The 21404-nt window shown below is 42.2% G+C and overlaps 1 protein-coding gene across 2 annotated transcripts in view; it reads right to left on the bottom strand.

The window, feature by feature from the left end:
- Window positions 1–275: 275 nt before the first annotated feature.
- The window catches only part of LOC139423152 (collagen alpha-1(XXVI) chain-like), a 53163-nt gene continuing 32034 nt past the window's right edge, over window positions 276–21404 (bottom strand). Inside the window, exons 4-15 of one of the 2 annotated variants that reach the window (XM_071174848.1) lie at window positions 19259–19320; window positions 19019–19145; window positions 18720–18827; window positions 18452–18574; window positions 10709–10792; window positions 10487–10539; window positions 10291–10353; window positions 10135–10170; window positions 9985–10029; window positions 9489–9573; window positions 9153–9289; window positions 276–548 (exon numbers count right to left, since the gene is read on the bottom strand). In XM_071174848.1, coding sequence (XP_071030949.1) covers window positions 507–548; window positions 9153–9289; window positions 9489–9573; window positions 9985–10029; window positions 10135–10170; window positions 10291–10353; window positions 10487–10539; window positions 10709–10792; window positions 18452–18574; window positions 18720–18827; window positions 19019–19145; window positions 19259–19320 — 965 coding nt within the window. In that variant the 3' untranslated portion in view covers window positions 276–506. Of the gene's footprint in view, window positions 549–6733; window positions 9290–9488; window positions 9574–9984; window positions 10030–10134; window positions 10171–10290; window positions 10354–10486; window positions 10540–10708; window positions 10793–18451; window positions 18575–18719; window positions 18828–19018; window positions 19146–19258; window positions 19321–21404 lie in introns of those variants that run through there. The other variant, XM_071174849.1, reaches the window with a different exon arrangement.

Here is a 21404-nt window from a genome sequence, read left to right as displayed (position 1 = left end):
ATCCCCCTGCCAATCTCCCCCACCGCTCCACCAACCACAAGGATGCACGGCACTGGAACATTCCAGGCGTTCCCGTGGTTGGCAGATATCAGGTTGAATGGCATGTCGGACCCTGCGAACACTGGGTACTGGTAAGAACAACACAACAAACTAACAGCATAACTCATCACACACAGCTGTCTGTGTGGGTCGCTACAATATTTACTTATTACTCATTACCAAGTGAAAATACCTACAAACAAAAGACAAACTTCTACTTTAGTCAACTTTATTGCAACATGGAAAAATTCCTTAAATCTCTTACAAAATAAGGATTTTTATTATTAGATTAATATTTGTATTGAATTAGATTAAACAAAGATATAGGCCTACTCAATAACATCTGTAGCCCATAGTATGGTGAGTAGCGTAGATCGCAAATTATTTTTCTTCTCTTTTTAATATTACAAGTAACAATGGAAATCACCAACTCTGTCTCTGACTCTGTCTTAATCTGTTTCTTTCTTCTAAGCATTTTTCCATCCTGTAGTCTGAGACCTTGTGGGAATCTGTGGTAGACAAGAATGTATGACAATTTAGGATAGCATTACCCCTAATTATCATCATCATGATTTCTGTGGTTTAGGCATATAGCTAACTAGTTGTGTTATCCAGCTAGCAATAATAGTGTGCTTGCTAATAACAAAGATTTTATAACTAACCCATGGTAGACCAGAGCCTGTCGTTTCCAATGGGAGCAAATTAATCATAGTGGGCAGAGAGATCCTATTGGTGCGTTCTAGCATTTATTTCCGTTAGGGAGCACCTACTCTGTGAAGTGTGCAATAACTCAATTCGCCCTTGCACTCCTAAACAACAAAACAGAAAGCTGTATGGCGATCAAATGTTTCAAAAATTAGAAAATTAGCAGAATGTCGGCCAAAACCCATATCGCTCAATCTTCTCCCTCTGCCGGCCACTGGGCTTCCACTCATCACCATATCTGGTAGTGAGTGGAAACGCAAACCGGATGCTTCACATTTATACATCCAGTGAAACATCTGGCTCATTGTTCTATCTGTGCAAATAGGTTAGCTAGTGTTTAGCCACATTGAAAAGGAGCTAACGTTACTCATAGTGTGTTGATACAAGTATCTAGATAAATTGAACATGCTGGGTGTGTCTCACGTAATACTATTAAGAATACTAACCTTCTTCTCGACGTTCTTTGCGTACTGTTACATTCATGGTTTTCCTTATTTCCAGACTGTTGTGCAGATAGGCAGCACTGGACATGATGCCTTAAATAAATAATTGCAACAATGCATCCCATCCAATAGTGAGAATGTTCCTCAACAGTGAAACCCTTGCAGGGTTATATGATGGAATAAAAGTTTTTCTTATGACCGTTTTAAGAGCATTTATAAACCATTATTCAACCATGCAACAAACGACACTGCACATCTAAATACATCTGACCAAATTATGAAAGACAACAGTTGTCATTTTGAATCCCGTAAAGTGAGTGTGGAAGAGGTGAAAAAAATGATTGTTGTCTATCAACAATGACAAGCTGGGATAGAAAATGACTGAGGATAATAACGATTCTGCCACTCCTATTTGCCATATCTTCCATTTAATTGTAATTGATGAAATTAGATTTTTATTCTATAAAGATTGTAATTGTGTCATTATGTTGTGAATATTGTAGAAAAATCCTCACAGCCGTTTTCCATACTAAAAAGTGATGTGCCACTTCACAGCTTACCATGTACAGTAGACTACAGACAATATGTTCCTCCATCATGTACAGTAGACTACAGACAATACGTTCCTCCACCATGTACAGTAGACTACAGACAATATGTTCCTCCATCATGTACAGTAGACTACAGACAACATGTTCCTCCATCATGTACAGTAGACTACAGACAACATGTTCCTCCATCATGTACAGTAGACTACAGACAATATGTTCCTCCATCATGTACAGTAGACAACAGACAACATGTTCCTCCATCATGTACAGTAGACTACAGACAACATGTTCCTCCATCATGTACAGTAGACTACAGACAACATGTTCCTCCATCATGTACAGTAGACTACAGACAACATGTTCCTCCACCATGTACAGTAGACTACAGACAACATGTTCCTCCATCATGTACAGTAGACTACAGACAACATGTTCCTCCATCATGTACAGTAGACTACAGACAACATGTTCCTCCATCATGTACAGTAGACTACAGACAACATGTTCCTCCATCATGTACAGTAGACTACAGACAACATGTTCCTCCACCATGTACAGTAGACTACAGACAATATGTTCCTCCATCATGTACAGTAGACTACAGACAACATGTTCCTCCATCATGTACAGTAGACTACAGACAACATGTTCCTTCATCATGTACAGTAGACTACAGACAACATGTTCCTCCATCATGTACAGTAGACTACAGACAACATGTTCCTCCATCATGTACAGTAGACTACAGACAATATGTTCCTCCATCATGTACAGTAGACTACAGACATGTTCCTCCATCATGTACAGTAGACTACAGACAATATGTTCCTCCATCATGTACAGTAGACTACAGACATGTTCCTCCATCATGTACAGTAGACTACAGACAACATGTTCCTTCATCATGTACAGTAGACTACAGACAACATGTTCCTCCATCATGTACAGTAGACTACAGACAACATGTTCCTCCATCATGTACAGCAGACTACAGACAATATGTTCCTCCATCATGTACAGTAGACTACAGACATGTTCCTCCATCATGTACAGTAGACTACAGACAACATGTTCCTCCATCATGTACAGTAGACTACAGACAACATGTTCCTCCATCATGTACAGTAGACTACAGACAACATGTTCCTCCATCATGTACAGTAGACTACAGACAACATGTTCCTCCATCATGTACAGTAGACTACAGACAATATGTTCCTCCATCATGTACAGTAGACTACAGACAACATGTTCCTCCACCATGTACAGTAGACTACAGACAACATGTTCCTCCATCATGTACAGTAGACTACAGACATGTTCCTCCATCATGTACAGTAGACTACAGACAATATGTTCCTCCATCATGTACAGTAGACTACAGACAACATGTTCCTCCATCATGTACAGTAGACTACAGACATGTTCCTCCATCATGTACAGTAGACTACAGACATGTTCCTCCATCATGTACAGTAGACTAGAGACATGTTCCTCCATCATGTACAGTAGACTACAGACAACATGTTCCTCCATCATGTACAGTAGACTACAGACAACATGTTCCTCCATCATGTACAGTAGACTACAGACAACATGTTCCTCCATCATGTACAGTAGACTACAGACAACATGTTCCTCCATCATGTACAGTAGACTACAGACAACATGTTCCTCCATCATGTACAGTAGACTACAGACAACATGTTCCTCCATCATGTGCAGTAGACTACAGACAACATGTTCCTCCATCATGTACAGTAGACTACAGACAACATGTTCCTCCATCATGTACAGTAGACTACAGACAATATGTTCCTCCATCATGTACAGTAGACTACAGACATGTTCCTCCATCATGTACAGTAGACTACAGACAACATGTTCCTCCATCATGTACAGTAGACTACAGACAATATGTTCCTCCATCATGTACAGTAGACTACAGACAACATGTTCCTCCATCATGTACAGTAGACTACAGACAACATGTTCCTCCATCATGTACAGTAGACTACAGACAACATGTTCCTCCATCATGTACAGTAGACTACAGACAACATGTTCCTCCATCATGTACAGTAGACTACAGACAATATGTTCCTCCATCATGTACAGTAGACTACAGACAACATGTTCCTCCATCATGTACAGTAGACTACAGACAACATGTTCCTTCATCATGTACAGTAGACTACAGACATGTTCCTCCATCATGTACAGTAGACTACAGACAACATGTTCCTCCATCATGTACAGTAGACTACAGACATGTTCCTCCATCATGTACAGTAGACTACAGACAATATGTTCCTCCATCATGTACAGTAGACTACAGACAACATGTTCCTCCATCATGTACAGTAGACTACAGACAACATGTTCCTCCATCATGTACAGTAGACTACAGACATGTTCCTCCATCATGTACAGTAGACTACAGACAATATGTTCCTCCATCATGTACAGTAGACTACAGACAACATGTTCCTCCATCATGTACAGTAGACTACAGACAACATGTTCCTCCATCATGTACAGTAGACTACAGACAACATGTTCCTCCATCATGTACAGTAGACTACAGACAATATGTTCCTCCATCATGTACAGTAGACTACAGACATGTTCCTCCATCATGTACAGTAGACTACAGACAATATGTTCCTCCATCATGTACAGTAGACTACAGACATGTTCCTCCATCATGTACAGTAGACTACAGACAATATGTTCCTCCATCATGTACAGTAGACTACAGACATGTTCCTCCATCATGTACAGTAGACTACAGACATGTTCCTCCATCATGTACAGTAGACTACAGACATGTTCCTCCATCATGTACAGTAGACTACAGACAACATGTTCCTCCATCATGTACAGTAGACTACAGACAACATGTTCCTCCATCATGTACAGTAGACTACAGACAACATGTTCCTCCATCATGTACAGTAGACTACAGACAACATGTTCCTCCATCATGTACAGTAGACTACAGACAACATGTTCCTCCATCATGTACAGTAGACTACAGACAACATGTTCCTCCATCATGTGCAGTAGACTACAGACAACATGTTCCTCCATCATGTACAGTAGACTACAGACAATATGTTCCTCCATCATGTACAGTAGACTACAGACAACATGTTCCTCCATCATGTACAGTAGACTACAGACAACATGTTCCTCCATCATGTACAGTAGACTACAGACAACATGTTCCTCCATCATGTACAGTAGACTACAGACAACATGTTCCTCCATCATGTACAGTAGACTACAGACAATATGTTCCTCCATCATGTACAGTAGACTACAGACAACATGTTCCTCCATCATGTACAGTAGACTACAGACAACATGTTCCTTCATCATGTACAGTAGACTACAGACATGTTCCTCCATCATGTACAGTAGACTACAGACAACATGTTCCTCCATCATGTACAGTAGACTACAGACATGTTCCTCCATCATGTACAGTAGACTACAGACAATATGTTCCTCCATCATGTACAGTAGACTACAGACAACATGTTCCTCCATCATGTACAGTAGACTACAGACAACATGTTCCTCCATCATGTACAGTAGACTACAGACATGTTCCTCCATCATGTACAGTAGACTACAGACAATATGTTCCTCCATCATGTACAGTAGACTACAGACAACATGTTCCTCCATCATGTACAGTAGACTACAGACAACATGTTCCTCCATCATGTACAGTAGACTACAGACAACATGTTCCTCCATCATGTACAGTAGACTACAGACAATATGTTCCTCCATCATGTACAGTAGACTACAGACATGTTCCTCCATCATGTACAGTAGACTACAGACAATATGTTCCTCCATCATGTACAGTAGACTACAGACATGTTCCTCCATCATGTACAGTAGACTACAGACAATATGTTCCTCCATCATGTACAGTAGACTACAGACATGTTCCTCCATCATGTACAGTAGACTACAGACATGTTCCTCCATCATGTACAGTAGACTACAGACATGTTCCTCCATCATGTACAGTAGACTACAGACAACATGTTCCTCCATCATGTACAGTAGACTACAGACAACATGTTCCTCCATCATGTACAGTAGACTACAGACAACATGTTCCTCCATCATGTACAGTAGACTACAGACAACATGTTCCTCCATCATGTACAGTAGACTACAGACAACATGTTCCTCCATCATGTACAGTAGACTACAGACAACATGTTCCTCCATCATGTGCAGTAGACTACAGACAACATGTTCCTCCATCATGTACAGTAGACTACAGACAACATGTTCCTCCATCATGTACAGTAGACTACAGACAATATGTTCCTCCATCATGTACAGTAGACTACAGACATGTTCCTCCATCATGTACAGTAGACTACAGACAACATGTTCCTCCATCATGTACAGTAGACTACAGACAATATGTTCCTCCATCATGTACAGTAGACTACAGACAACATGTTCCTCCATCATGTACAGTAGACTACAGACAACATGTTCCTCCATCATGTACAGTAGACTACAGACAACATGTTCCTCCATCATGTACAGTAGACTACAGACAATATGTTCCTCCATCATGTACAGTAGACTACAGACAACATGTTCCTCCATCATGTACAGTAGACTACAGACAACATGTTCCTTCATCATGTACAGTAGACTACAGACATGTTCCTCCATCATGTACAGTAGACTACAGACAACATGTTCCTCCATCATGTATAGTAGACTACAGACAATATGTTCCTCCATCATGTACAGTAGACTACAGACAACATGTTCCTCCATCATGTACAGTAGACTACAGACAACATGTTCCTCCATCATGTACAGTAGACTACAGACAACATGTTCCTCCATCATGTACAGTAGACTACAGACAATACGTTCCTCCATCATGTACAGTAGACTACAGACAATATGTTCCTTCATCATGTGAGTCATATACAGTTGAAGTCAAAGTTTTTTATTTTTTTTATTTTACCCATTTTTCTCCCCAATTTCATGGTATTCAATTGTTTTAGTAGCTACTATCTTGTCTCATCGCTACAACTCCCATACGGGCTCGGGAGAGATTAAGGTTGAAAGTCATGCGTCCTTCGATACACAACCCAACCAAGCCGCACTGCTTCTTAACACAGAGCGCATCCAACCCAGAAGCTAGCCGCACCAATGTGTCGGAGGAAACACCGTGCACCTGGCAACCCAGAGTCTCTGGTGGCACAGCTGGCGCTGCAGTGCAGCCCCCTTAACCACTGCGCCACCCGGGAAGCCTGAAGTCGGAAGTTTACATACACCTTACCCAAATAAATTTAAACTCAATTTTTCACAATTCCTGACACTTAATCCTAGTAAAACCCTGTCTTAGGTCAGTTAGGATCACCACTTTATTTTAAGAATGTGAAATGTCAGGATAATAGTAGAGATTATTTATTTCAGCTTTTATTTCTTTCATCACATTCCCAGTCAGTCAGAAGTTCACATTCACTCAATTAGTATTTGGTAGCATTGCCTTTAAATGGTTTAACTTGGGTCCAACATTTCAGGTAGCCTTCCACAAGCTTCCCACAATAAGTTGGGTGAATTTTGGCCCATTCCTTCTGACAGAGCTGGTGTAACTGAGTCTGTTTGTAGGCCTCCGTGCTCACACACGCTTTTTCAGTTCTGCCCACACATTTTCTATAGAATTGAGGTCAGGGCTTTGTGATGGCAACTCCAATACTTTGACTTTGTTGTCCTTAAGCCATTTTGCCACGACTTTGGAAGTATGCTTGGGGTCATTGTCAATTTGGAACACCCATTTGCAACCAAGCTTTAACTTTCTGACTGATGTCTTGAGATGCTGCTTCAATATATCCACACAATTTTTCGTCCTCATGATGCCATCTATTTTGTGAAGTGCACCAGTCCCTCCAGCAGTAAAGCACCCCCACAACATGATGCTGCCACCCTCGTGCTTCACGGTTGGGATGGTGTTCTTCGGCTTGCAAGCCTCCCCCTTTTTCCTCCTAACATAACGATGGTCATTATGGCCAAACAGTTCTATTTTTGTTACATCAGACCAGAGGACATTTCTCCAAAAAGTACGATCTTTGTCACCATGTGCAGTTGCAAACCGTAGTCTGGCTTTTTTATGGCGGTTTTGGAGCTGTGGCTTCTTCCTTGCTGAGCGGCCTTTCAGGTTATGTCGACATAGGACTTGTTTTACTGTGGATATAGATACTTTTGTACCTGTTTCCTCCAGCATCTTCACAAGGTAATTTGCTGTTGTTCTGGGATTGATTTGCACTTTTGCACCAAAGTACATTTATCTCTAGGAGAAAGAACGCGTCTCCTTCCTGAGTAGTATGACGGCTGCGTGGTCCCATGGTGTTTATACTTGCGTACTATTGTTTGTGATGAACGTGGTACCTTCAGGTGTTTGGAAATTGCTCCCAAGGATGAACCAGACTTGTGGAGGTCTACATTTTTTTTTTAGGTCTTGGCTGATTTCTCTTGATTTTCCCATGATGTCAAGCAAAGAGGCACTGAGTTTGAAGGTAGGCCTTGAAATACATCCACAGGTACACCTCCAATTGACTCAAATTATGTCAATTAGCCTATCAGAAGCTTCTGAAGCCATGACATTTTCTGGAGTTGTCCAAGCTGTTTAAAGGCACAATTAACTTTTGTACACTTCTGACCCACTGGAATTGTGATACAGTGAAATAATCTGTCAATTGTTGGAAAAATTACTTGTGTCATGCACAAAGTGTGTCATCCTAACCGACTTGCCAAAACTATAGTTTGTCAACAAGACATTTGTGGAGTGTTTGAATAATGACTCTAACCTAAGTGTATGTAAACCTCCGACTTCAACTGTACATTTCCCGTCAGTCTTCATGTATTTTATATGCGGTGAGCATAAATTGTACAGTTGTAAACTAACAAATAATGTTTCAAGTTAGAACCCATGTATTTAAGTTCATATACAGCACCAACTACATAAATATCTGATAGGGTCCATTATCTGCTACCTAGACTTTAAGAATATGCACACGTTGAGGCCAGTACCAGCACCAAAGTTACATAATTACATTGGAATAACATGACTACGATAATGACAACAGTACTAAAAGTCAATGTAAAAAAAACACACATTATAAACAGGTCAAATTCAAGAATCTGAGTAAGAGAAGGGGTCATTTTGCAGACGCTCGGTCGCCCAAAGCCCAGATTGATGGAATTCTGCGCTTCCATGAGGATTGACTGGTCATACACTCTGGCCCAGAGAACACATGGTACGTCCATCTCAGTCTCTTAAATAATCACAGTTCATATACAAACCATGCTCTACACCCATTGGCATGACCATCTAATTGTCCCCCCTCCTCACTCTTTCCTCTCCAATCAGCTTCCGGTCTCCCGTGGCGAGAGAGTGGAGCAGGGTATTGGGTCCCGCCCTTTTGTTTTTAAACATGGGCACCAGGTCTGACAGGATGTCCAGGCCAGAACCGGGTTCTAGTGGGTTCTCTGAGAAATGACCAAAGAGAGGGAGGAATGGATTGGGGATGGAGACAGAGGGAGATCAATTTAATCTCACGCTCACAACAAGGACACTCCAATAGAAAACAACACAGTGATTGCTTGGAAGTGGACACAGTATAAATCTCTAACAACCCTGTAATTCCTAGAGACCCTGTTGTTCTCTGAGTAAGGGTGTGTCTCTCACCATGAATGCCGATCATGTGCTCCAGAATGAGAACCCTCTCAGCCAGGATCTTCAGAGCCTCTCTCAGCTGCTGCACCCCCTCCCCCTGGACGGAACCACATCACTATATCAAGTTCAGCTTCAAGTTCAAGTTTACCTACCAAGTTCAAATGAAGCTTCCATCGGGAACTATATGTTAAGGTCTGTTTATTTATCACAGTACTATTATGATATACTGTATACCTACTGCATACTACTACTACATATTACTACTGCATACTACTACTGCATACTACTACTGCATACTACTACTGCATACTACTACTGCATACTACTACTGCATACTACTACTGCATACTACTACTGCATACTACTACTGCATACTACTACTACATACTACTACTACATACTACTACTATGCCGGCTTCCTACTATGCCGGCTTTTTCAAAAGCGTGAGGTGTGGAAGATGTGTCTCTGAGGACTCTTAAATCATCTAGAGGGAATGTGTAGGGTCACCTCAGCCTGGCTATCTCCTGGTTCACCCTTTGGCCCTGGTGCACCCTAAAAACAGCATCACAAATGGGAAAAACATAGGTGGTTGGCAAAGAGTAACTAAATGTATATGTGTGTAAGAGAAGAAATGTTGTACTCTCACTGTGTACTCACTGGCTGACCATGTTCTCCCCTGAGTGCTGGGGGTCCCTGTGAGGAGAGAGAAGCTGTATGAACGATGTCGACTCATGTCATGTATAGACTGTACATAGAGCATTTCAGAGTGGAATTGAAAGGGGTCTATTTAAAGGCAGTTCTGCCAAGCCTCACCCTTTCACCAGTGTCTCCTTTAGGTCCGCGATCCCCAGGCTTGCCTGAGAGACCAAACCCAGCCTGGAACACAGAGATAGAACTTCTTGAATGAATCTCCCGTTGACATCAATGCATGATTTATGAGAGTAACAAGCACATATATCAAGCTGTACATCAGGATGCACATCAAAGTCCAATGTTATACTGTACATACGTTTCTGCCTGGGGTACCTGTGTTTCCAGCAGGCCCTGTGGGTCCAGGCCGGCCTGAGGAGTTGGAAAACGGAAATAATAGTTTTCCAAGTATTCTTCCAATATCCACTTAAAGGTCACAGTTGGTGGCTAGCTGATATGGCGAATTAGTATTCTAATTTCCCCTTAATAACATTATTACACAATTATAATTATGGGTTCATGGGGGAGTGTTTTTTTTTACCTGGGGGTCCAGGGGGTCCGATGGGGCCTGGGGGACCGGTCACATCTTTCTGGTTATTCCGTGAAGGGAGCGCAGCCTCTTCATCTGTACCCAAAACAAAAAATGCCATGGTTTAAGTACAACAGGTGCTCACTGTGCTCTAAAGCAGGGGTCGTTTTTCATTCCCAGGGAACCCCTCCCAGGGACCCCCTCCCAGGTAAACCGACGATCCAGGAATCCCCATCATACGTTAAACAAAATTGGGTTTTTCACGTCTTGTCTTATCATCAGGTGAATGATTAGGGCAAGGAGAAATAATCAACATTTTAAAATGAATAGATTTGGTAGATTGTTTTTCATTATTTTGACTTACCTACATTATAATTAGAAGAGGAGTGTAAACTCTAACATAGCCTATTAGCTGGAAAGGTATCTCCAAACACATCTGTTTAGCAGGTTAAACAAAGAATAGCCATGTGTTGGCAAAAATGAGATTAAGGAAACGTACCAGCAGAAGCAGCACTTGCCCTGCAGCCTATTCGTGTGGGGCTTTTTCAAAGCCCATGTCAGATATTCCAGTGAGTGTAATTGGCTCAAATGAGTGTAATTTTCTCAACATTAGGAGTTCAGAAATAAAGTTGACATCCTTAGAAAGAAGATATTCTTCTATTTTCTACTGTAGGTATGTCATTAAAAATGTGTTTATTCTGTTGTTGCTAGCGATATTCATAAAAACATTTTTTAAATATATTTAAGCGCACCCTGCAGTTCCTCTGCATCCCTGGTTGAATAGTCCTGATCTAAAGACGTACTACATGAATGTACTGCTCGCGGGTCTGCGTACCCACATCCATACCCCCGGCCGGTAATTCGACCATGATAACATGTTTAGAAAGCTGGCCGCTAAAATGTACCTGACATTGGCTAATTGACTGACAGTCATTGACATAACAAGAGGAAAACTGATGCTGCACAGCCACATTTCTAAATTGCACCTTGTGTATTTTACTATTCCAACTCATAACAGTAAGTTGAGACCCCAAAGTAGTCCCACCCCCCAAAAAGGGAAATTGGGGAAAGGGGAAATTGATCCGAGGGCCCATCCCTAATGTACTGCGTGTACAGTATGTACAGTATGTACTACAAGAGTTAAGAGTAGCCTATTTCCATTATTGACATAGCTCTGGTGTTTTTTGGGGTTGTGAATTATTTTCAAACATTGGAAACATTGGCTGTCTTGGTTGCTTGTCACTGTGGGTGTGCTGTGTGGTAGGGACACACTTCTTATGGTCATTGATTGAGGTGGGGAGCAGTAGCTCTGGTACTAACTAGTTCAGCATCCCACCACAGAGAGGGATAAACAGGTGGAAAACTTCAATATCCTTTCTAGCATTCCCACTGGAAGTCATTTTTCTGGTGTATCACCAAGTTGTCTGAAGTAGACTACGTCATGTCGTGAACACACACACACACACACACACACACACACTACTCCTAACCCCAAACTCCCTGCAGCATTGAGGATTGACTTGAAAACCTTGCCTTGCCGTTTTATTGAGCAGGTTTCTGGCTCCAAGACGGCCGGGTTTGCCAGATCAGGCTGCTGTGCTGACAGGTTACAAATTGGGTCTGACTTACAGCAGGCAGACTGAAGCCAGAGCCCAGGCTTAAACAAAGCCAGTCCACCACAGTAATCAAATACAGCTTTCCTTAGACATCTTGAGTGGGAGTATGCTGCCCTCTGCTGGTCAAAACTAGGAAGTGCCTCAGGTGGAGGTCAAGATACTTCTACAGTTTACAGTTTTACAATCCATATAGTTCAGCCAGTCATCTACTAAATGTTACAGCATGAATTAACTCTATACATGTTAAAATATTAGACTGTAGGGATACATATGCTGAGTGTTTTGTTTCACATTAGGTCATTTTCCCTCTAACACTCATACATCACTACCGCTGACTGCCCTTCAAATCAAATTGTATTTGTCACATGCGCCGTGAAATGTTTGCTTACGAGCTCTTCCCGACTATGCAGAGTTAATAGTAACAATAATAATACACAAATAGTAACACAGGAGGAATAAAATACACAAGAATGGTGCTATATACAGGGAGTACCAGAAGCAGATTAATGTGCAGGGGTACGAGGTATTTGAGGTAGATATTTACATAAAGGCTAGGTAAAGTGACTAGGCATCAGGATAGATAATAATTCGAATAAAAAACAGAGCAGCAGCATATGATGGGTGTGAAAATGTGTGTGTATGTGTGTGTTGTGTTGGAATGCGTGTGTGTTATGAGCGCGTGTGCGTATCAGAGTATGTGAGTGTAGCGGAGCGTGCCCAATTTGACTGGAGCGCGGAGCGAGATTCCCGAAGGCTGGAGCGTCCGCCTTCTCACTTCAAGAGCTCAGGGCATGCCCGGCCCAGTATGCATTTGTAGTCTCCTTGTGTGCTGCTCTAGCCCCTTGCTGTAGCTACTGTCATGGTGTTCGCTAAATATTTTCAGAAAACGGATCAATCACACAGGTGCAAAATCAAGGTGACTTACAAAGATGAGGACCTAAAGCAAGAGATGGATTGTGGTGATGTAGTGTCCACTAATGAGTCATTGTTGAATCTGAAAAGACACATATCCCGAAATCATGATGGTGTACTTACTACATGCACATGCTAAAAGAAAGGAACGAGGTGGGTAGGATTCTAAGTGTCATTGTAGTGAAGTATTTATAAACTGAAAAGCAGATCTCTTAAATGTTTCATTTCATTTTTGTTTTACTATCTATACAATAGGCCATAATTGATTTTGGCCCAATAGGCCTGGCATATTCCCACGTTCAAGAAGCTTTCCGTTTTGATCGGGTTACTTTGCCTAAAAACCTGTAGGCCTATCTATAGAAAAACACAATATTGTCTGCTGCATTGCATGAGCCTGAAGCCACAGACTGGCCAAACTCAAGTTTCTGAAAATGAATTCAAAAGGCACTAATAAGTTGGTTTTTGTTTCATTTGTATTTAAATACATCCATTACAGAATTCACAACACACTAAGTGTGTGCCCTCAGGCCCATACTCCAGTACCACATATCAACAACACAAAATCCATGTATAGGTGTGTGTAGTGCGTATGTTATCATGTGTGTTTGTATGCATGTGTCTGTGCCTATGTTTGTGTTGCTTCACAGTCCCTGCTGTTCCAGAGATTAGCCAGAGATTGACATGCGTATTATTAATGTTTGCTCTCTGTGTACATCTAAGGGCTAGCAGTACTGCCCTGTTCTGAGCCATTTGCAAAGTCCCTCTTTGTGGCATCTGACCACACGACTGAACAGTAGTCCAGGTGCGACAAAACTAGAGCCCGTAGGACCTGCCTTGTTGATAGTGCCACGGTCACTCCAAGCAGTTTAGTCACCTCAACCTGCTCGATTTCCACATTATTTATTACAATATTTAGTTGAGGTTTAGGGTTTAGTGAATGATTTGTCCCAAATACAATGCTTTTAGTTTTTGAAATATTTAGGACTAACTTATTTCTTGCCACCCATTCTGAAACTAACTGCAGCTCTTTGTTAAGTGTTGCAGTCATTACAGCCACGTACATGGCTTTACTCAAAGCCAGTGGCATGTTGTTAGTAAAGGTTGAAAAATGTAAGGGATTCTACCTTGATTATGTTGGAGAGTCTTCCATCAAGGAACACCCTCTGTGTTCTATTAGACAGGTAACTCTTTATTCGGAATATAGCAGGGGGTGTAAAGCCATAACACATACATTTTTCCAGCAGCAAACTATGATCGATAATGTCAAAAGCTGTCTCTGAAGTCTAACAAAACAGCCCCCACAATCTTTTTATCATAAATTTCTCTCAGCCAATCCTCAGTAATTTGTGTAAGTGCTGTGCTTGTTGAATGTCCTTCCCTATAAGCGTGCTGAAAGTCTGTTGTCAATTTGTTTACTGCAAAATAGCATTGTATCTGGTCAAACACAATTCTTCCAAAAGTTTACTAAGGGTTGGTAACAGGTTGATTGGTCGGCTATTTGAGACAATAAAGGGGGCTTTACAATTCTTAGGTAGCGGAATAACTTTTGCTTCCCTTCAGGCCTGAGGGAACACACTTTCTAGTCTGCTTAAATTAAAGATATGGCAATATCATCTGCTATTACCCTCAGTAATTTTCCACCCAAGTTTCAGACCCCGGTGGCTTGTCGTTGTTGATAGACAACAATATTTTTTTCACCTCTTCCGCACTCACTTTACAGAATTTAAAATGACAATTCTTGCCTTTCATAATTTGGTCAGTTATACTTGGATGTGTAGTGTCAGGGTTTGTTGCTGGCATGTCATGCCTAAGTTTGCTAATCTTGCCAATGGAAAAAAAGTAGTTGGCAATATCAGTCGGTTTTGTAATGAATGAGCCATCTGATTAAATGGAGCCGAGTTTGCCTTTTTTCCCAACATTTCATTGAAGGTGCTCTTTTACTATCATTCTTTGTCATTTATCTTTGTTTCATAGTGTAGTTTCTTCTTCTTTTTATTCAGTTTAGTCACATGATTTCTCAAATTCCGGTAAATTTGCCAATCAGTTGTGCAGCCGATTGTGAGCTTCTTACGTTTACCTTTTCATGTTTATTCAAATAAAAAATCTTATGGTTTTGTTTCAATACTTCAAAACCAAATGGTAGGTCCAGTTAGTCACAAAAATAGATTGGTGTTGGTTAAATTGTTATTTTAATGAATGGAGTGAATTTGGAATTATTTCCTGTGAGCATGGAGCGGTTTTTATCAGAGCGGTTGGAAAGGATGTGGAGTGCCAGATCCACAGAGTGGGATTTCCAACCGCTCAACTCCACTCACATACTCTGGTGCATATGTAGTTTATGTGAATGTGTGTGGGTTTTATGTGAGAGTGTCAGTGTAGTGTGTGTGAGGGAGTGTGTATATAGTGTGTGTATATATAGTCTTGTGAGTGTGCATAGAGTCCGTGCAAGATAGGTTCAATGCAGATAGTGCGAGGGCTAGCTATGTACTGCCCCACAAAATTGTTAAACATAGCAAGCCATTCGCTGAAGGCAAATTCATTAAAGAATATTTAATTGACTCTGAAGCACTACTTTGCCCCGACAAGAAAGAGCTGTTTGAAAATGTTTCCCTGTCAAGATGAACAGTGACATGGCGTGTTGAGGACATCACTGAGAATATGGAACAACAGTTGAAAGACAAGGTAAAGGATTTCACCTATTTCTCCTTGGCCCTGGATGAGGGCGGTGATGCACGTGACACAGCGCAGTTGTTGATATTCTTACGAGGCATAACCCCAGACTTTGAAATTACAGAGGAGCTGAATTCCAAACTACAAGGGAAGGGCCTTTTTGCACATCAGATGTACAGCCTTGTCAAAGCCTTCAAGGGAAAATTACTCCTCCTGACCCGCCAAGTAGAAGCCACAATCTCTCCCACCTTCCGACACTACTGGTCTGTTCCCTATCAGATGACCAGCGGGAGAAATATACATTGCTGCTGTGTGCTTTGAACTGTTCTTTTTCAAAGTGTTGGTTTCCTCTCCTTTCACCTGCAATGTGAACAACGCTCCCACTGACCTGCAACTTGAGCTTATCGATCTTCAGTCTGATGCTGTAATTGGAGAACTATTCAAAACAATGTCACTGACGAGGTTCTATGCATCTCTCGATGAACAAAACTTTCCAAAGGTTAGGAGTCATGCTCAGAAGATGGTTGTACTGTTTGGGTCAACCTATGTATGTGAACAGACATGTTCAGTGATGAAATATAACAAGTCAAGGCACAGATCATCTTTTACTGACTCTCACCTCTCAGCAATCCTGCGCATAGCGACGTCAGAAACTATACCTGACTTCACTGCTCTAGTCAATGCCCATCAGAGACTTCACTCCTCACACTGATTGAGTAGTTTACATGGAATGTTGAGCTGTCAACACAGTCATACACATGATGTATAATCCTGTAACATGATTCTGGCCCGTGATGGCCAAAATATATTCTAATGTGGCCCTTCATGGGAAAGAATTGCCCCGGCCTGTCCTATATTGTCCTTCTCCCTTAGCGTGCATATTTATTTTTAGTTGTAACAACTATTAACTATTAGACTTCACATGTCTCACACAGCTAATACTACTACAGGAAGAAGGTAATAGTAATAGGACTCCAGGGTTACAGGAACATTCTAGTCATCCACACAGCTAATACTACTACAGGAAGAAGGTAATAGGACTCCAAGATTACAGGAACATTCTAGTCATCCACACAGCTAATACTACTACAGGAAGAAGGTAATAGGACTCCAGGATTACAGGAACATTCTAGTCATCCACACAGCTAATACTACTACAGGAAGAAGGTAATAGTAATAGGACTCCAGGATTACAGGAACATTCTAGTCATCCACACAGCTAATACTACTACAGGAAGAAGGTAATAGGACTCCAGGATTACAGGAACATTCTAGTCATCCACACAGCTAATACTACTACAGGAAGAAGGTAATAGGACTCCAGGATTACAGGAACATTCTAGTCATCCACACAGCTAATACTACTACAGGAAGAAGGTAATAGGACTCCAGGATTACAGGAACATTCTAGTCATCCACACAGCTAATACTACTACAGGAAGAAGGTAATAGGACTCCAGGATTACAGGAACATTCTAGTCATCCACACAGCTAATACTACTACAGGAAGAAGGTAATAGGACTCCAGGATTACAGGAACATTCTAGTCATCCACACAGCTAATACTACTACAGGAAGAAGGTAATAGGACTCCAGGATTACAGGAACATTCTAGTCATCCACACAGCTAATACTACTACAGGAAGAAGGTAATAGGACTCCAGGATTACAGGAACATTCTAGTCATCCACACAGCTAATACTACTACAGGAAGAAGGTAATAGGACTCCAGGATTACAGGAACATTCTAGTCATCCACACAGCTAATACTACTACAGGAAGAAGGTAATAGGACTCCAGGATTACAGGAACATTCTAGTCATCCACACAGCGGCCAACTGACAGGCTTTATGGGGACTCTTGCTTGACTGATAAGATATAAAACCTACAGGTATAGGACTTTTCCAAGGCCTTGTGAGGGCTCAGTATGCTTAACTAAACTCTCATTTTTCCTTTGAGTGTGACTATATTATAGCTCTTGGCAGACCTGTTGCCTGTGGTCCAATGAGGGTTCTTTGATTAGGAACAGAGAGTTTTAACAGGCAAAGAGAGGGCTGTTCCACTGATGGACTTCCCAGATATGGGCCAATGGGACACCTGGCATGCTGAACTATACTGTACACAGGCCCTATAACTTCATAAATGGTCCATGAACTCTGGGCTATAGGTGAAACTGCACTATGCATGTCAATTGGCTTTAATGGGGGTCATGACATATTCCTTCCATAAAATGTCCGTCCCCCAGTTGGTAGAGGAAATAGGTGAGAGTGTGTCTCCAAATATGATCAATTGATTGCTATCAGTAGCTTACCTTTGAAACAAGGTCTCCACATATATGTTTGGCAGATGGCCCTGAAATAATGGATATTCCAAAATGTCCTAACTGTCAAACTGCCAATGGCAAGAAAGGGGTCAAAAATCACATGAGACTCCTGAAACACTTTCAGAATGAACCATCAGTCATATAAATAAAAAATAGTATCCCTATAGGGCTTATGGCTTTCATTTCTTGGTGTAGTTCTTGGATTTAATTTCTTAGTGTAACAGGGATACTCACACTGGTCCAGCTCGCTCAGACCAAACACATCTCCTCTGTGAGAGAAGGGAGAGGCTGGCCCCGGAGAACCCGCTGGCCCAGGTACACCTCTCTCCCCTGGGGCTCCTCGCTGGCCCTGGGGCCCTGTGGGAACCACAGCACAGCCTGCCTCAACACAACACTGTCTTTACACACAACATACTAATTGAATGTGTCCAAGTGCCAAACTGCTTGGTACCTCAAGTGGTAGTGTATGGGTGTGATACAGATGTGGGGGTAAGACTTATACCTCTGGGTCCCATGGGTCCAGATTTCCCTTCGAGGCCTGTCTCTCCGGTGCGTCCAGGGGGTCCCACCACGCCTTGGGGTCCAACTGGTCCTGGGGGGCCTCTTGCTCCTTGAACAAAAACTAGTTAACTCAGTCAGAATCCCACCTGATTCAGACACTTTTATTTTTAAACTTGCTGCACTTTTCTTTAAATTGATAACACAACAGAGTCAAATAGCTGCCATGTAAAACTATGGAGGAAGAAATGTGAATAGTTAACCATCTGAGGTTCAATGAGGTCCGGCAGTAAAGTCCCTCACCTGGTAGGCCAATGGTGGGGGGAGGCATGGGGGTGGGCTGGGGTGCTCCCACCTCGTTATCTGAAGACCTATCTGGGGAGTATCTGAATGGGAGAGGTGGTGGTCCTGCCTCCTCCAGTAACACAATCTGACACAAAACAAAGTAAGATTAGTGTGTTCAGATATGAGATATGAGGCCGTGTTAATATGTTCATGTAGGCAGTACTGTTTAAATAACATGTTTGGTTGATGCAAGCTTACCTTGGACTCAAGGATACTCAGTCTATTATTCATATCAGTATAGCCAGTGCAGTTCATACATTCTAGGAAGAGAGAGCGAAAAAAAGAAAGAAAGAAAGAAAGAAAGAAAAAAAAAAGAAAGAAAGAGAGAGGGGAGAGAGAGAGAGAGAGGTAACAGTTAGTAATACATTGTAGCTTGTTGCTTTAAGTGAGAGATACCATATTATCTCTCAAGTTAGCAGAAACAGATGAGACTCATACCATTGTCTTTTCAATACATCCATACAAATTCACAGTGCAATGGTGTGCATTTGCAATAATGCAATTCCAATGGTAGAGGACATGGTTTGGCATATGGTTTGGCTTAAGAAGATGCACATTTTCTAGCCAGACTAGCACAAAAGATAAAAACAAACACACAGTGTGTTGGGTCAGACAGTGCTGTTGTAAGAGACAGAGAGAGGTTTCATGTAGTGGCTGGGACATTATGACGTGTGCCAGTCAAAGCAGCAGCACAGCGGCATGGTGACACAGGATGGAGAGACAGCAAACACTGCTTAGATGACACACAGGATGGAGAGACAGCAAACGCCCTGTGCTTAGATGACACACAGGATGGAGAGACAGCAAACGCCCTGTGCTTAGATGACACACAGGATGGAGAGACAGCAAACTCCCTGTGCTTAGATGACATACAGGCTGGAGAGACAGCAAACGCCCTGTGCTTAGATGACACACAGGATGGAGAGACAGCAAACGCCCTGTGCTTAGATGACACACAGGATGGAGAGACAGCAAACGCCCTGTGCTTAGATGACACACAGGATGGAGAGACAGCAAACGCCCTGTGCTTAGATGACATACAGGCTGGAGAGACAGCAAACGCCCTGTGCTTAGATGGCATACAGGATGGAGAGACAGCAAACGCCCTGTGCTTAGATGACACACAGGATGGAGAGACAGCAAACGCCCTGTGCTTAGATGACATACAGGCTGGAGAGACAGCAAACGCCCTGTGCTTAGATGACATACAGGCTGGAGAGAGGGAAAGAAAGTAGTGAGAGGGAGGTGAGAAATTGAGAAAATGACGGCGAGAGAGAGAAAGGGAGATAGATAGAGGAAGAGTGAAAGAGAGTGATGTGAAGCTTTCCTGGCAGCCTCCCTGACCATCAAGCTTCTCTCTTTGCCAGAGAAAAAAACCTTCCCTCCTCCTTTGCCAATTCTACCAACTCCTGGCCAAAGTGTCCTTCTCTGTCAGGCAGCACTGAGACTTGGCATTAGCCATGTGTTCAAACGGCACCGCCACTCTGGCCCGCTCCAGTGCTTGTCAGAGACACCCACCACGGTCCACCACCTCTGACAGGACAGCCTTACCGCTGCCTGCTGTCCGGTGCCTGCTGTCCGGTGCCCGTCTCTCTGCCAACATGCCATAGCAACATCACGCTATGAAGGGCAGAGAGGGGCCAGGGCCAGGCTGTCATGTCCTAAAATGCCCTGGGATTTGAAATGGAATGGAACATAGTACAACCACTCTTAGTTCATCTACTAATACTGTATGATACCTACTGTATACAGTTGAAGTGGGAAGTTTACATACACTTAGGTTGGAGTCATTAAAACTCGTTTTTCAACCACTATGTTTTTGGCAAGTCGGTTAGGACATCTACTTTGTGCACGACACAAGTAATTTTTCCAACAATTGTTTACAGACAGATTATTTCACTTATAATTCACTGTATCACAATTCCAGTGGGTCAGAAGTTTACATACACTAAGTTGACTGTGTTGACTGTGCCTCGGAAAATTCCATAAAATGATGTCATGGCTTTAGAAGCTTCTGATAGGCTAATTGACATAATTTGAGTCAATTGGAGGTGTATCTGTGGATGTATTTCAAGGCCTACCTTCAAACTCAGTGCCTCTTTGCTTGACATCATGGGAAAATCAAAAGAAATCAGCCAAGACCTCAGATTCATGGTTCATCCTTGGGAGCAATTTCCAAACGCCTGAAGGTGCCACGTTCATCTATACAAACAATAGTATGCAAGTATAAACACCATGGTACCACGCACCCTGCCGTTATACCGCTCAGGAAGGAGACGCGTTCTGTCTTCTAGAGATGAACGTACTCTGGTGCGAAAAGTGAAAATAAATCCCAGAACAACAG

Source organism: Oncorhynchus clarkii, chromosome 12 (assembly GCF_045791955.1).
Source record: "Oncorhynchus clarkii lewisi isolate Uvic-CL-2024 chromosome 12, UVic_Ocla_1.0, whole genome shotgun sequence".
NCBI classification, from domain to species: domain Eukaryota; kingdom Metazoa; phylum Chordata; class Actinopteri; order Salmoniformes; family Salmonidae; genus Oncorhynchus; species Oncorhynchus clarkii.
Note: the sequence above shows the minus strand (reverse complement) of the source record. Positions and strands in the feature narration are given on the sequence as shown.